The sequence below is a fragment of the Parasteatoda tepidariorum genome, chromosome 6, assembly GCF_982258835.1.
Source record: "Parasteatoda tepidariorum strain Cologne lab strain chromosome 6, Ptep-v5.0, whole genome shotgun sequence".
Classification (NCBI taxonomy): domain Eukaryota; kingdom Metazoa; phylum Arthropoda; class Arachnida; order Araneae; family Theridiidae; genus Parasteatoda; species Parasteatoda tepidariorum.
Window position 1 is genome coordinate 50,470,640 of NC_141760.1, and position 17,012 is coordinate 50,487,651.

A 17,012-nucleotide genomic window follows, 5' to 3' on the forward strand; every position below is an offset into this window, starting at 1 on the left:
ATAGAACTTTCCTCCGTGAATTAGGAAATTTGAAAATGTTGTACCATTCTTATAAAGTTCAAAATATTTATTAACTGTTAACTTAAAAATTTAAATGGATGTATAAATAAAAGAATTATAGTAAAAACTATTTTTATATGCTTCTGAAATAAAAATTATTTTAAAATTGTATAAGTAAGGATTTACATTTCAATTCTTTATGGAAATACATTTCATCTCTATTAAAACTAATGAGGAGTAATATTATTTATATTTTTAAATAAAAATTGTAGATTAAGTTATTGTAGTAAATTTTTTAATGTTTATTATCTAATTTATTAAAACTAATAAATTTGGTAATTTTTTCCCTCCAAAAAATTTAATATTTTTTCAAGTATAGAAATAAGAACTAAATTTAAGAATTAATCATAATATTAATGATCACTACAACAATAATCAGATAAGGTATGAAATTTTTGTCGGAAGAATCGTAAATTGCATATGGTTTATTAAAGTTTTCACATTAATCTTAATTATTATAATTTTGTTTCATTCAAATAATTACATGACCAGGAACTTTCCCCTTTCCTTTTGAGTGATTCATGTATCCTTTTCCTTTATGTACCAACTATATTTATGTTTTCTTAAAGTTTTTGACATTATTTTTTTAATTACTATTAGAAAGCTTCTCTTTTTTTAGCAGTTGCAGTTCTGAATTGGCAGTATGCGAACAAACACCCTTGTCCTGTGATGATTGAAGACATGGGCAGAACTAGTGATGGAACAGAAATCAAAAGTATGTACCCTTTATGCAAATGTAATAAACCTAGTGAAATTGTACCTCATATACGAAAAATTAGAGAAGCTGGCAGTACTATTATTAATAATCCCATTGAAGACTATAAAACTATACCCACTACTTTAAAAAGTGTTTTAGAAGAGCATGGTGATGTTTCTAGTGGTGAAGCAGCCATTGCAGAAGAATCTCCTGATGAGGTAGATTTCACTGTTGCCAAATTACCTAATGCTGAGCTCAATGATGATTATTTAATACCTTTGGACGCATTTGATTCAAATGGTAAAAGTAAAAGGGAAAAATTCCCAATTGCAGAAGAGCTAAGATTAAGAGATGATTCAAACAATAAAAAACACCAGACACCAATCCAGGTTGTATCCAGTCCTGAAGCATTGATCCAAGATGCTTCAGCTTTGTTGCTCAATCATTTCGATCGTCTCAAAGAAGAAAGTGTCATCGATCCTCCTATCTTATTGCCAAAAAGCTCTGAGGTGTCTGATATCTATAAATATCCAGAATATGAGCAAGTTGACAAGTATTATCCCTCTGAGCAACCATCTGTTAAGATTTCATCCACCACTGAGGAGGTGCAAGAAATAACTATGAACAGCTCGTTGTCTGGATTGACATTATCGGAAAGTTTTTCTGTTTCACCATTTGGTGGTGAATTTGTAAGTGGTGTGGCTTCTTCAACCACTGAGGGTATTAGTGTTGAGGATAAAAATGTTGAATCAGGCTTTTCTAATGCATTATCAAAAGTCTCTACTTATAGTAATGAAGAGTTGGACGCACCATCAGAAGATGAAGTGACACATTCAGTTCGTGAAGATAGTTCTGATAATCTCTCTTTAGCTGTAACTACAGCTTCAGTCAGTTCTGAGTCAACTTTTGCTTCAGCATCTGAGAATCCCACTTATGGTAAGTTACAGATTGTATACCTCCAGTGTTGTCTGATGTGGCTTCTACCAAACTGCTCACCATTTCTTTTCTGCTTTGGCTTAACCTTCTGAAATGCTCTCTAACCAGAAAACTTACTTCCATTGTTTCATTTTTCCTTGTAAGTTTACTAATTATAGTGTACTTAATTTTATAATGTACTAACAACTAACAATACTAATTTTGGGGTTTTGGAGGTATGCATTATGAAACTGTTGCAACACTTTTCTTTATATGGGTGATTGTGGAATTAGTTCATTGTTAATTTACTTAACGCATTTTTTAATGCTCGCACAGATGGGATATTGAATTTGTGTAATGTTATTCATCAAATGATTTACCTGGCTGTTTTTAAAAGGCTTATAGAAAAGTTCCAACAGTTTTATTGTGGACTTATTTTTAAACTTTTTTTATTATTAAAGTAGATGCTATCATGTTTGATAAATATTATAGTATATTGAATTGTCTTACTTTATCAGTTCTTCTATTAACGTTATTGTTAAACTAATAAGTGAAACATTTTATTCATTAAAATATAAGTTAGACAAACCAAATTTAATGTTAACTGGTGCATCTTGTTTAGTTTATTGTATTTTAAATTAAAATGTTTTATAATTTTGTTTGTCCTGATATATTTCTGTTTGGCAGCTTTAAATTATTTCATTCAATTTTTTTTAAAATTTATAAAAAGAACTAGATTTACTTCGATATGTTTTAATTTTAGTTATGTTATTATTTATTCTAATTTCTATTTTGTTACTTTTCAAATCTCTTCTCTTTTTTCTAGTTTTTAATTCTTTGCTTGTTCTTACTGTCTATTTTTTAAGCTATTACTATCAGCTAAATTTAATTCATATTTCCTTTGGGAAATTACTCTTTCATTTATTTTTTATATTATGTTCATATTTATATAATTTGATTAATTTTATGATCAATTTTTTTTTTTGTAAAAGAACAATATGGGTATAACTTTGTAGAGATGTACAGTTAATTAAGGTTAAAACAAATGTAGTACGTGAAAATAACAAACTAACAATGGTATGAAATCTTTCAGGCCCTTCTTCATTACCCTCAAAGACATTGCCTCCCACTACAGAAACGTTTTCAGAAATTTATTTAGGAAAAACATATGCTCGTAAAGTTGACTCATTTGGCCATTGGAATATTCATTTTCAACAACACGCCCCCTCTTTAGTCAAATTCAATTATTCCTTACCTGAAGGTGCTAGTGTTGGTGTTTATGGAAGAAGGAATGGCATACCTACACACACAAGGTATGATTTTGTAGAGATTTTGGACACCAGAAAAAAGGATAGCAAGAGATCTACGAAGGTAATTATTCATTTTCATTGTTACCGTAACAGTTGTTTTATTTTATTTTTTAGAAAAAGCAAAAAAACAAAAATGGTGATTTATTTATTGTTTGACTGAAAAAAATGTTGAATGTCATTGTGAAACTTATGATTATACTTGTTCCATTCATGTTACTACAAAGCCTGTTGAGTATTGAAATTATGTTTGTTTTATAAAGTGTCTGTATTTTATAAATTAGAATATCTTCAGTTGAAGAAACATTTTTCAAAATTAAACTTTACAGATACACAGACATTTATTACTACATTTTATGTTTTATTTTTGGTGAAGCAGCATTTAATATTTTAAAGAGTTATGAGCTATAATTTTTAAGTTAAAGAGTTTTAAAATGCAGTTAAACTTAGTTATGAGGAGCTTGAAGGAACCATAATGTTTGCTTGTTTCAACTGAGTGCTTGTAAAAAACTGGTTCATGAAACTTCAACATACTTATTAAATTAAAAATATTGTACTTTATTTAATTTTTAATTCTGCTCAGTAAAAAATAAGTTTGCTAATTTGCTTTGAACTGTGAGATTGTCTCTTTGTAATGTTTTTGTACTTTTAACAAAACTCATGGCCCAGAAAGTACCAAAAAGGAATTCGTCAACATGAAAACCATTAATAAGGAAATTCCCCAAACAAAAAAAACATATTATTCAAGCTGTAAGAGGGAATTAAGTAGGTTTTATCCAGGTTTTCATTATAATTAGGTTTGACTTTATTAGCATATTTGCTTGATTATCAAAATTTGAAATAAAAGTTTTAACATGGTTTTAAAATTTATAGAAACTTTTGTAACTTTCAATATTGCTTTTTCTTTGCAGTAAAGTTCATTTTAAAATATTAAGCGCTTTTCAGACATTGAATATAGTTGTACGTTAGTGAGTGAATGATGATCATCGACATTGAATGATTTCCCAAGCTTTTTTTAATTCATAAACAGTTTTCATCTGGATACCTTTAACTTCCTCTCAATTTTTTTTTCTATATCCCATCCTTCAATTTCCACATTCATAATTTTGATCTTTTTGTTTGTAAGGGGGACGAAATTTTTCTTATATATGCTTGCAAAACTTGATAAAATAGAAAATTCTACTTATTCAGACAATAAAAATGCTGAGTTTTTTATTTTGAAAACATACATTAAACTCTAACTAAAATTTGATTTTACAAAATGACATTAATGGTTTTATTGAAGAATGGTTTTAGTATAGTTTGATATTGTAATGATTCCGTTCGTGCGAATTTGATTTTAAAAGAAGGGCTGTTTTTTTTTTAATTCAGTGGTTTTATTAGCAACAGTCACTGTATTCTTGAATGAAATGATAAAATATGGTGAAGCTAGTGATGTTACGATTATTTGATAAATATAGGTTAAGCTATTGTTCTCTTATGGATAATGCAAATATAATTTGATATAGATATAGTAATAAATGAATCAATATATTTATTTCTGTTAATATGTTTTAATACAAATATGTGTAAATATGTTTTCTTATTATATAACTTTATTTTTAAAACATGAAATATATTCTCATTAAACTGAAACTTATGTCTATTAATTTATTTTGACAACATTTACTATTGTATTATTATGTTTTGCACTGTGGGTATCATCTTATTATTGAAATCATTTAGTGGGAAAAAGCCAATGGCATTTTATGGTGTAAAAAGAGTTAGAAAATGCTCAATGCTTTTAACATTTTATAGTTTTATGTCAATTATGTAACATTTTTTTTCTATTAATAAGCAGTATTAATATTTTCTTATCAATGTTTATTATTTAAGAAAAAATTATATTTTCCACATTGTTTATTCTTGTTTATGTAAAAGTACATTTAATTTCATTTAAAATAGAGTTCATGTGTTAAATAATAGAAATCACTAAATAATAGCATTGTGCATGTACCTTAATTATCAAACTAGTCTTTTTTGTTAAACAAATACTAAGAGGTACAAAACTTATTGTTTAATTTTAAAAGATTTAACCTTCATTTTATTATATTTCTAGAAACATGTATTAAAAAATTTCATACCACCACTTAAAATAATTTTATTGTTTATTTATCAAACTCTTGTTTTATAATACATACTTCTGGTTTAATCCTTGGTTAGTTTTTATTAAACAAAAACTATGAATTGCAAATATTGCTGAATAAATTTATTTTGTTATTTTTTATTACATATATGAATTGTATACTCTAAGAACTAGTTTTCTTGTTTATTTATTTTCTATTTATCTATAAATTAAGTCAAAATCTTGATCCCTATCTTATTTATTATTTACTTATTTCATCTATAAGTTAACCATAAGTATAAAAGTCACAAATGCTGTTTTTTAAAAGTTTGGACAAAGTCTACTTTCTCATTTTGATGACTTGAAAAGTTTAAAATTGAATATTATTAAACAATATTGAATGTGTTTTTCTTTTTAGTGTATATCTTTTTATTGTATATCTTTTTATTGAATCTTTTACTTTAATATATATATATATATATATATATATATATATATATATATATATATATATATATATATATATATATATATATATATTTATATATATATTCTGGGCCTGCACTAAGGATTTCAAATTATTACCCAATAAATTAGTCAAGTATCAGAAGTATTTGCCAATTTTCAAAAGTCTTCACCAAATGCAAATCTTAACAATTTTTCGTATATATTTTGCTCCCCAGTGAAAAAAATCATTTGGCTAGGTGGCGAATGCTTAGCCCAGCCTTGTATTGATTTTTTTTTCTCTCAAAAAGTTATGTGTCCAAGCATCTTTTTTTTTACAAATATATTAACATTAAAAAACAAAATGTAAAAGTTATTCTTAGGTAATGTCACAAATAAGTGGGAATAATAGGTGCTTCCTTTATGTGCAACACTCTACTATTGCAAAATTAAAAAGTTAACTACAGCAATAAATACGAAGAACTATATAGAAGCAAATGTAATGATAGTCTATGAATCCCAAAGGCCTCTGTTCCCACTGTAGCGGTCTGTAAGAGAATGTTTGATTAGAACTTGGCAAAGGATAAGATGGTCACCATCCATGACCAGTCCTAGATTACAAAAGTGTAGAAGCTATGCAGAAATTGTGCAAGTGTTTCTGGAGACAGTTGTGGCCAGTGATGACCCTCTACTCAGCCACCATATTGCTTCTTTATATTTATTTATTTATCTCAAATAATTACTTATCCATATTTTTAAGCCATTATGTTTCATTTTTAGGACTCTTTTATAATGGAGTTTGTACAGTTCTTAGATCAAGGCTCTTGGTATATATCTGTATATAATGATGGAGAACAGCCTCAACAAGTTGCCTTTATACCGAATTTAACTGGTGAGATTAATAATCTGTTATACATTAGATTTTTGAATTAAGTGTGCTTTTAGAATGAAATTCTTTTCAAGATTTTCCTGAATTTCTTATCCAAATGAGATATTATACAAGTTGTGTGTGAACAATGGATTAAAATTATATACATTTATATAAAATCTAAACTCTGTTATTATATTGATTATTACTAAATCAATTTAAATCTAATTATTGTTTATTACTATAGTTTTTAAAACTTCCTAATTTACAATGAAACTAAAAATCTCTACTACTTTTGACCTCTTCATTCCTGATAAAAATCATCTGGCATATTAATATTTTTAATTTTCTTGTATGTTTATGCTCTAAAGCTATTTTCTGGCTTATGCATTAAAAACTAATACATTTATGTTTATTTCATGCAATTTTTTTAAATATTTTTTTGTTTTAAAATTAATTTTAAATAACTAAAATTAAATCTTCTTTTCTCTCTATTAGTTTACATTAAACAACAAAAAAGCATTTCAAAATGAAAGTGAAATGCTTCTTTTATTGCAAGAAATTATAAATATTGATTGGATTAAACAAATAATAGATCAATATTTTTGAATGCTTTTTTTCCCCTTGATGTGCTGGAAGTACTTGTGTTTCTTGATCATAAAATAAACTAGGTATGGAAGATTTAAAGAAAAAAAATTATTTAATATTTATATTTAACTGATGACTATTTCTACAATAGAATCTAAATGTTTTCTGATATTGATTTTAGTGCTTAAAAACAATATCATTTTGCAAGAATCATAAACATTAAAATCATGTATATGGTTAAAATCATATATATTTTACAATGGTACCTATATTTAAATTTAATTTAGTGATCAAAATTAAAAAAAATTGGTCAAATGGCAATAAAGAAAATTAGTCAAATTTTATTAAATTTCGAATTTTATTTTTGATGTTAAATGTGAAATTTTCAATAGCATATAAGAGTTTAATCCAACACTTAACTCATATTATTCTTTATGGCAATTGTAATTTTATTGCCATTTAATATCTGAATTCAAAATTAACTCTAATTTTCACTAACTGAAAAGGCTTTAATTAAACATGTCTTTAATTCGTTTTTGTATAAAAGTTATTAGAGACAATAATAAAATGTACTTCTGTCTCTATATAATAAAATTTTTAATATATTTAAAATATTGCAAGTAATTTTCTACTAGTATATAACAGATGTGATATGAAGGAATAAAATAAAAATATGAATCTTAATTTAATTATTCGGTACAAAAAATGAAAGTCAGTAATAACTCTTTTGTGTACCAAGCTTAATATTAATTCTTTAAACATTTAAAAAAAATTGTTTACTTTTATTACATTAAAAAAAAATCAATGTAGCAAAACACTCCACCTATTGATTGTTCAAAATGCTGAGGTTCAATGTGTAGATATTTTTTTATATTAAGATTCCTTAACTTTCTTACTATTAAGTCATTCAATATTGATGTTTTGGTTTTTATAAAGTGCAAAATTTTAATTTAAATTTTTAACTTTTTATTTGTAGATCAAACTAGTCTTCCTTGTCCATACGATTGTCATGGACATGGTACGTGTGTCATGGGAAGCTGTATTTGTGAGCCCGATTTTGCTGGCGAATCCTGTTCAAGTAGTAAGTTCTGTTTATACCTTTTTAATTAAAGAAACTAATTATGATACTGAAACTTGTTAGAATAATAATGATTACTTTATTTATTTTAGGAGTATGTCCTGTTTTGTGTAGTGGCCGTGGTCATTACGTAAATGGGGAATGTCTCTGTAGCCCGAGTTGGAAGGGTAAAGAATGTCAACTACGTGAAGATGAATGTGAAATTTCAGATTGCAATGGTCATGGAGATTGTATTGATGGAATTTGCCATTGTTTTCCTGGTTACAAAGGATTTCACTGTGAAGAAGGTTTGCATGTTTCTATTCATTTACGCAATTTTTTATGAGTTATTTTCTTATAAAATTAAATAATGTAATTTGATTTAATCGAACAAGTATTGTGAATTATAATTAAATTGTCTATAATAGATTATATGAGCATTAAATATTTCAGATTATCTTGCTTTTAAATTATTTTAAAGAAATTATGTTGTATTTATTACTTTGTTTTAACAGAAAAGAAATTGAGACTTAATGCTTTATGTGCTTCAATGAAATTTATCTTATTTTATATTATGCTAATAAACAATCAATATACATTAATATGCTTTCAATTCCACGTGTAAATTGAATTTTTTTTTAATAAATTTTGAAATTTTTTTTTACTATTTGAATTTTCATTTTTATCTTCTCAAAAATCATAGTTTATTCCCCTCTTTTTTTGTTACCATTTATAAACTTGAGTACACTTGCATTTCACATTTAATATGATGCAAAGATTAATTTAATGTATGTTTCTCCATAATTCTATATAAAAGCATATACATCTATTATAATGCTATAAGACAAAAGTTTTTGTATAATTTAAAAATCTTCGATAATTGTTTATTGATTCTTTATACGTATATATATATATATATATATATATATATATATATATATATATATATATATATATATATATAATTTACAATTTATTTGTTGTTAACTAGACATAATTTTAAAAAAGGTGTTGCTAATGTTCCCTCACAATTTTAGCATTTTAAATGCTTGGTTTCAAGCTTTTCTAAAGTTTGAACCGTGTATTTATTCTCCTGTAACAAATACTCTTATTTGTCACTGTGGTGTTTAAATTAAAGAATTCTTTATTTACTTCGAGTGGTAACATTTAGAAGTTGTAATGACTTTCAATTCACTTTATTTAGGTAGTGTAAATATCTTTGATTTTATGACATAATATGAAATGAAAGTTTTTCCATTTTTTAGAGTTGATTAGGTTTATAAACAGAGCTCTTTTTGTTTTGTGTGTGTGCCATCCTAGTCTTTCAGTTGTATTATCATAGTATTTCAATTACGTTATCATAGCTCTGTTTATTTATTCTTACCTTCTTGATTGATAATGTTTCAGCTGTGGTATCATAGTTCATTTTATTTACTCTTACTTAGTTGACTGCCTGGACCCTGCTTGCTCTGAGCATGGAACTTGTGCCAATGGAATGTGCATATGTCGAAAGGGATGGAAGGGTGCTGATTGTGGGGAACCGGATTCAGATTCATTACGTTGTCTGCCTGATTGCTCTGAACATGGCCATTTCGATGTTGAGCTGCAGAGGTGTGTTTGTGATAATCGTTGGTCAGGTCCTGATTGCTCCCAAGGTGAGATTCTTCATCAATCTCCATTATATTTATATATTTTAATCCTTTTTATTACAATCTTATTCATTTACTAATCTTTTGTTTCATCATCTCTAATGAAGCAATTTTTTTCTATGAATCTAAAATAAAGTTCAGAATGATGTTATTCATTGAATCGACTGTTATTTAAAAAGTGAAGAGTAAAATTACACTTTTTATGTTGATTTCTAGAGCGATGTGATTTGGATTGCGGTTACCATGGTCACTGCCAAGGAAATGTTTGCATCTGTGATAGTGGCTGGTCTGGACCAAAGTGCAATGAAAAGCAATGTGATCCACGCTGCCTTGAAAATGGACAATGTGTTAATGGAACATGTATTTGCATCCAGGGATGGAACGGTTATTTTTGTACTTTAGGTGAGTGTAAAGCAAATGTGGCTTAGAAGTTTTGTTATGGCTTAAAAGTTCTAAACATTCAAGAATTTTATTTTAAATAAACAAAAATTTGTTCTTCATAATGAAAAAGGTTGAAAATATTATACATTTTACTGCAAAAGTCATTTTAGATCTCTTTTGTTTTATTTGTACTATGGTAGAAAAATGCTCTTGACTTATATTTCATTTTAAAACTTATTTTATCAGAGGGATGTCCGCAAAATTGCAATAGGCATGGCACCTGTACAAAAGTTAACGAAGACTGGCAATGTAAATGTGATGATGATTGGTCTGGAGGAAGTTGCAATATTCCATTAGAAAAAATATGTGACGATAAGATGGACAATGATAATGGTAATCACATGTTCTAGTTCTAAAAACATATTATATTTTGTTTTCATTTTAATTTATTTACCATACCTAAGTATTTATCAAATATATATTTCTCCAGGGGTAGCATTCCCCCTAAAATTTATAAAATTCCTAAAACTATGTGCAAACCCTAAAATTCCTGAAAATCTGATAAAAGTTTGTTGGCGTTCCTAAAAAATTAGAGTTATAGGCTAAATATAAATAAAAAAGCAGTAATCTAAAATATAAGAATTTAACTACATTAATTAAAACTTTTAATTTGGTCACATGGGAATTCTGATCCTGAAAGATGCTTTTCTATAAATAAAGCAATGCTTAATGTGAGTCACCATGAGAATACTATTATGTCTCTTAGACTAATCAAAGATACCATTTGAAATTATGGAGGAGTGTTGAAGATCACCACAACACTATTGAGGGCAGTAAAAGAATCTCACAAATCCTATCAAAAATATATTAGCAAAATGATCATAATTAATTTGTTTTTCTCTAACTTCTAATATAAATTACTGATTTGAAATCTAATAATATCACACAATAGTTTTTCTTAATAAGGTAAGGTAAAGGGTAATAATAAAGTTTTGATTAAAAAGGTAGAAATTAAATAAAAATCAAATAAAAAAGTATTCTATTTTAGAGAGGAAGGTTCCTTTTTTTAATAATTACTGTAGAATCGAAATAGAATTTTAATTTATGGTAATAATTTTAATTAAAGGTATGCAGATTATTTGTTCTGATTTTTCAAACAATTTTTTTTAATACTTTTATTGTTTATATAAACATCGCAGAGGATGAGAAAGGGAATTGTTTACAGTATATGTAACTTTAGTTAGCAATATTTTTGTCATGATTTCCTTCAATTTTATCTGATATTAAATTTTGGAAACTTTTCTGTGTACTTTAATAGTACATATAAGTATCAGAGATATGAGAATATAAATTGTTTAAAGTATATACAATTTAAGACAGTATTATTTTTGTTAATATTTAAGTTGATACTGTTTTTATATGGTATATTTTTACTTTATAAATGATTAAATCATTTTCTGTATACAAAATCTGATAAGAATAGGAAAGAAATGAAATTGTGAATTTTTTTAATATATATATTGCTTCTAATAATTTTAAGTTCGTAAAATTTTATTCAAATATTCCTTAATTTTTTATTTGGCGTTGCATTTTAATTTACGAATTGTTTTAGATTTAATAAAGTATATTTAATTTTTCCAAGTTGGTGTTAATTTATTTTTTCTCTTGATTTATTCTCACTTTTGTCTGTTCCTGAATTATGCACTTAATTTTTGATACGTAATATGTAAAGTTGAAATTTCATTTTTACACTTTAGAGATTTCATTCTTGACTTAATAAATTTCAGAGCTTTATTTTATGGCTTGCTATTTTATGGCTATTTATGATATGTATGGATGAATAAGAATAATCTTCTGTTATGTAATAAACTACTGTGTGATCTATTTTTATCCTAGCAAAATCATATATTACCCCTAAAATTTGTTGAAAAAAGTTCCTAAAATGACCCTAAAATTTTAAAAAACTTTGCTGCTACCCCTGTTTCTCCTATCTGGTTATATTGTTTGTGGGCATTACCTTGACTTTCGTATTTTGTAAAATTTTTGAAACAAAAACTTTAGAGAATGAAGCAAAGTATACAGTCTTAAATTTTAATTACTGTATGTCTCTTCACCAGTACTGTATGACTCAATGACCAGTTACTGATTGATGTATTACTTCATATTTGCTATGCCTGTTGATTGGTAAACTAGTTCTGCTTACTATCCAATTTTTAACGTTAACAGCCCCATGTTTCACATTACACCAAGTCTTTTTTTTTTTTCTTTACTATTTCAAATATCTTGGTATATGTTTTTCATTTTCAAAATAATTAAACCTATGGATAATTTAATTTTGTTGATATCTGAACTTATAATAATTCATAAGTCATTAAAATCATTTATTGGGATGCATCATTTTGGTTAGAGCAAAGTGTACACCCTTTTTTTTATCATTATTAACAATGACCAGTTGTTCTAACCGATTGATGTATTATATCATATAAGCTGTATTTCTTGAAAATTATGAAAATTTTCTCCTGTTAATAATTTGTTTTAATTGGTAAACTAGTTCTGTGTAGTATCCAATTTTTAACGTTAACAGTACCATATTTCACACTGCACAAGTGTCCTTTTTTTTTCTTCTTTACTATTTCAAATATCTTGGTATGTGTTTTTCATTTGCGAAATAATTAAACCTATCGATAATTTAATTTTAGATGGCTTAATTGACTGTGCAGACAGTGAGTGTTGTAAATCTAAAGTCTGTGAAAACAATCCTTTGTGTTTCTCTTCACCATCACCTTTGGATATTTTACTTCGTAAACAACCTCCAGCTGTTACAGCTTCTTTTTTTCAACGAATGCAATTTCTTATTGAAGATGGCTCTGTTCAAAGTTATGCTAACAAGGCTGCATTTAATGAGACGTAAGTTTTTTTTTGTTTGCGATAGTTTAGTATTTTAGTCAATTTTTTTGATTAAACACAAATTATTTTATTAGTAAAAGAGACAAAAAATACAATCCTTATTTTTCATCAATGGGCAAAAAACAGGGGAATCTCGCTGATATTTATAAAGCTATTATAAGATTATTTATTTTTCTAAATTTTTGTTATTTTTGTAAATTCAAGGTATTTTGAACTCCAATATTAACTTTTCATAAATTAAAGTAATTTTTTTTTCCTTTTCTTTATTTCTTTTACTTTTTTAAAAAAATAAGCTTTACTTTGAATAATTATTATTACATACAAATAGATACCTGCCAGCTGTTCCAGATTTTGTGGTAGATTTTTATATATATTTCATTAGGTAGCAAAATTTTTGCATTAATGCTTGATTTCTGTTTTTAAAAATTTGATTTATTTTAATTTTAACTACTATTACATTTAAATAGTTTAAAAAATCACAATGAAGAAAGGTTAGTTATTTTATTGCCTTTCAATTGATGATGAAAAGTGAATTATGTTTTTGTCTACAATATCATTTCAATGATTATTTTACTGAGAAAAATTTTTTTTGAAGAGTGCAAAAGTTGACAGGTTTTCAAATACTATTTATATGAAAATTTTAAAGTCGTTCAATTTTTCAGCTTGTTAAAATTTTCTATTTAAAATGAATAATCCTGAAATTCATATAAAAGTATTTCACCCCAAAAAAATTTTTCTTTCATAAATTCTTATCTTTTAATATTTATTAGGTTAAATTTGATTTTTTTTTTTTTTTTTTTTTTTTTTTTTGAAAAGAAGTATATTAATAAATAAGACTAGTATTTAGACAAATACAGCCTACAGCCACTAAATAGTGCTGCCATCTAGGGATGCTTTTTTACTCTTTTTCTCTCTATGATATTTTGTATTTAGCATGAAACTAAAGACCCAAATTATGATTTCATTTCTTATATCATTTAAACAATTATAATTTAAGATAATTAACAGGCTAGTTTTTTAATATTACTTCTTGAATTATATTTAACTACTTTTATTTTATTATTTTTGTTATTTCTCTCTAATATACTTATAATTTATAATACTTAGCAATACTAATACTTAGCAATAATAATACTTAGCAATTAAGATGTTTAATTTATAGTCTAAAAACTTACTATTATATAATAGATTTTTATCAAAACATAAAAATTCTTTTACTTGCTAATGTTATTATTATGTAAGACAGTCGTAACTCTTGACTATCTCCATACTATGAATATTTAACTATTATTTCACTGAAAAATATTAACTTTCATTCATGCTAATAATTTGTATTGAGACCTGCTTATTTCTCAACACCTTAAATTTTTGATAAATATTTTTGTTTCCTTCTCCATGCTGCTTAGTATGTTTTGGAATAATTTTAATGCCAGGTATGTATACTAAATATCTAAAAATTATAAGATATGTATGTTAAATATTGTACTTGTTAATATGTTCTGAAATAACCTTTATTATTTACATGAGCTTTTATAATTTTAGTCGAGCTGCAGTAATTCGAGGATGTGTAGTTAGTATTCTGGGAAATGGTTTAAAAGGAGTAAGAGTCAGTGTGAGATCTGATTATAAATTAGGTTTCACGATAACAAGAGACACTGGTTGGTAAGTTATTTGTCTATTATTTTACATGTCTATTATTTTAAATTAGCTAAGTGAAATGTAGATTATTTTTAAATCTATTTTTTGGGGGTCTGGTCTAGTGTACACTATATCTTGTTTATATATATATATATATATCCATTTGTTTTTGAAATCAAGAGAGGTAGTTGGAAGATAAATAATAAATAGATTGCTTTTCACACTTTGAATCTGAAAGGAAGAATTTTTTAAATTAGTTGGCTTAATGTTGAAAACTTACTCAATTTGAATATAATAAAGAATTTTTCAAAAATGTTTTCTTTTGTATAAAGCTAAGTTTTTACCTTTGTTAAAATTGCATTTCCTTTGGAGAATTTAAAAACATTATTTATTTTAAATTTTTTAAAAATTGCTTATAAATAAACAAATATCTATAGTGATAGATTGCCACCTATCCAAGTAAAGATATGGTATGCTTTCGTGCAATGTATGAAGAAGATAAACATAAATAAAGCACAAATAATGGCACAAAACCGATATATTACTATTGTTTCATTTCTATAAACAAGAACACTCCTCAATATTTAAACATAGAATATTACCACCTATCTCATCATTAGTCAAGGTATCGGTAGATAAATAAGAAATTTTGTTTAGTTGCAATTCTTAAAAGATGATCCTGCATATGATTTTGTTTTATTTCTAACTCTTTGTCTGGATAAAGATAAATAAGAAAAGCACGAAATTGACACTGTGTATTTCTAATGAAATATTCTGTATGTACTTATTTGGTTGTGTATTTGTATTTTTCTTAAACTATATATTTAATAATATAATAGCACAAAGGGTAAAGTTGAGAGACTTATAAAATTCGATTTCTTTCTTTTTATCTATTCAAAAAAAAAATTTAAAAATGCACCAATTTCAAGTTGTATTTACTTAATATTTCTTCTTTTTGTTTGTGAAAATTTCAATATATTTTGTTTTTATGCAAAGAAATAAATACTTTCTGTTCTTCTTACCAAAAGCGAATTTGAATGTAGTAAATATCTACCATTATAATAAAGTCTGAGAAGGAAAAAAATTATATTTCCATTTGCATGTTAGCTTACCTCTCTAGTACCCGCTTTTTTTTTATAATCAAACACTAATCTAATTGTTTCATAACAATAGTATTTGCAAGAATAACAATACAACATATACTAGGGTAACAATGTGTATACTAGGCTCTCTAAGTACAGTAATACCTCTAGGAAAGACCACCTCTATGTAGTGACTACTTTTGGTAGGCTTGAGATTTTTTCCATAGACTTTATGTTGAAGAAATCCTTTAGGAGAGATCATTAAAACCTTTTTCAGTGACACTATCTTTAACAATGATGACATTTGTCAGAGCACACTTTCAATGCACTTTGAAAGAGACATCATATAGTCAGAGTTCTATTGTATTTAAAAAATTATATTTAATCCAAAAATAAATACACAAATCTAAAGTAAATACAAGTTACTCTGTGTTGAAAAGATTATTATAATATCAACTATTGCATTGTTGATATTATATGTTGTGTGCTGTATGATTCTAAATTGCTTTTTTCCTTCAAGGTTTGATTTGATGGTTAATGGTGGTGGAGCAGTTAACCTTGAATTTCAAAGAGATCCATTTAAACCTCATGAGCATACTATTGTGGTTCCATGGAATGAAATAGTAGTTGTTGATAAAATAACAATGAAAATAAAAGAAGATACATTACCTGATTACAGATCCAACTTGTGTATGGAACATGACTATGATGTTATGAAACCAGTTGTTCTGGCTACATGGAAACATGGCTTCCAAGGTGGATGTGCTGAAAAAAGTGCTATACTGGTTGAATCACAAGTAAATATTACAACAATTTTAAAACTCTTTGCATATTGTCCTAATAGTTAATTTTATACTTGGTTATTGTATTGTGTTTCTTTCTAACGCAAATCTTTACGTACTTGCAAAGTATGTAACTTTTGGAGAAAAGCTTTCTAATATTTGTCAATGTTTTTATGTTCTACAAATAGAAACAATGTTGCTTTGATTGATAAAAACTTGTTAAAATCAATATCTGTATATGTATAGGCAATCTAAAATTAGATTGAGTATAATGCTACTTTGAGGCCTGGTGCTAAGTAGATTTTGCTCAAAACACTAAAACTTACATAAAGTGTAAAATGTGATCACTTTACTTTGTATAATTTTACCATCTAACAGTTATTTTTGCATTCTAGCAATCCATACAGACTATATTAAATTTATTAATACCTTAGTCTTACTGAATTGTACATTAAACAAAATCGGGAGAGATGAGTGTTTTTGCATTTTGTGGGATTTATTAATCTTCTCCTGTTAGATGTGAAGTGTGTCTT

General features: G+C 26.2%; 1 protein-coding gene across 7 annotated transcripts in view; it reads left to right on the top strand.

The window, feature by feature from the left end:
- Positions 1 to 17,012, top strand: part of LOC107447687 (teneurin-m) — a 402,481-nt gene that overhangs the window by 367,269 nt on the left and 18,200 nt on the right. For 2 of the 7 annotated variants that reach the window (XM_087165830.1, XM_087165831.1), the window contains 12 exons: positions 680 to 1,693; positions 2,766 to 3,043; positions 6,308 to 6,419; positions 7,960 to 8,064; positions 8,154 to 8,348; positions 9,486 to 9,695; positions 9,906 to 10,091; positions 10,317 to 10,463; positions 12,770 to 12,977; positions 14,384 to 14,410; positions 14,520 to 14,639; positions 16,218 to 16,494. In XM_087165830.1, the coding sequence (XP_087021956.1) occupies positions 680 to 1,693; positions 2,766 to 3,043; positions 6,308 to 6,419; positions 7,960 to 8,064; positions 8,154 to 8,348; positions 9,486 to 9,695; positions 9,906 to 10,091; positions 10,317 to 10,463; positions 12,770 to 12,977; positions 14,384 to 14,410; positions 14,520 to 14,639; positions 16,218 to 16,494 (2,879 nt within the window). The remainder of the gene's footprint in view (positions 1 to 679; positions 1,694 to 2,765; positions 3,044 to 6,307; positions 6,420 to 7,959; positions 8,065 to 8,153; positions 8,349 to 9,485; positions 9,696 to 9,905; positions 10,092 to 10,316; positions 10,464 to 12,769; positions 12,978 to 14,383; positions 14,411 to 14,519; positions 14,640 to 16,217; positions 16,495 to 17,012) is intronic. The other 5 variants (XM_087165832.1, XM_087165833.1, XM_043040120.3 and 2 more) reach the window with 3 other exon arrangements.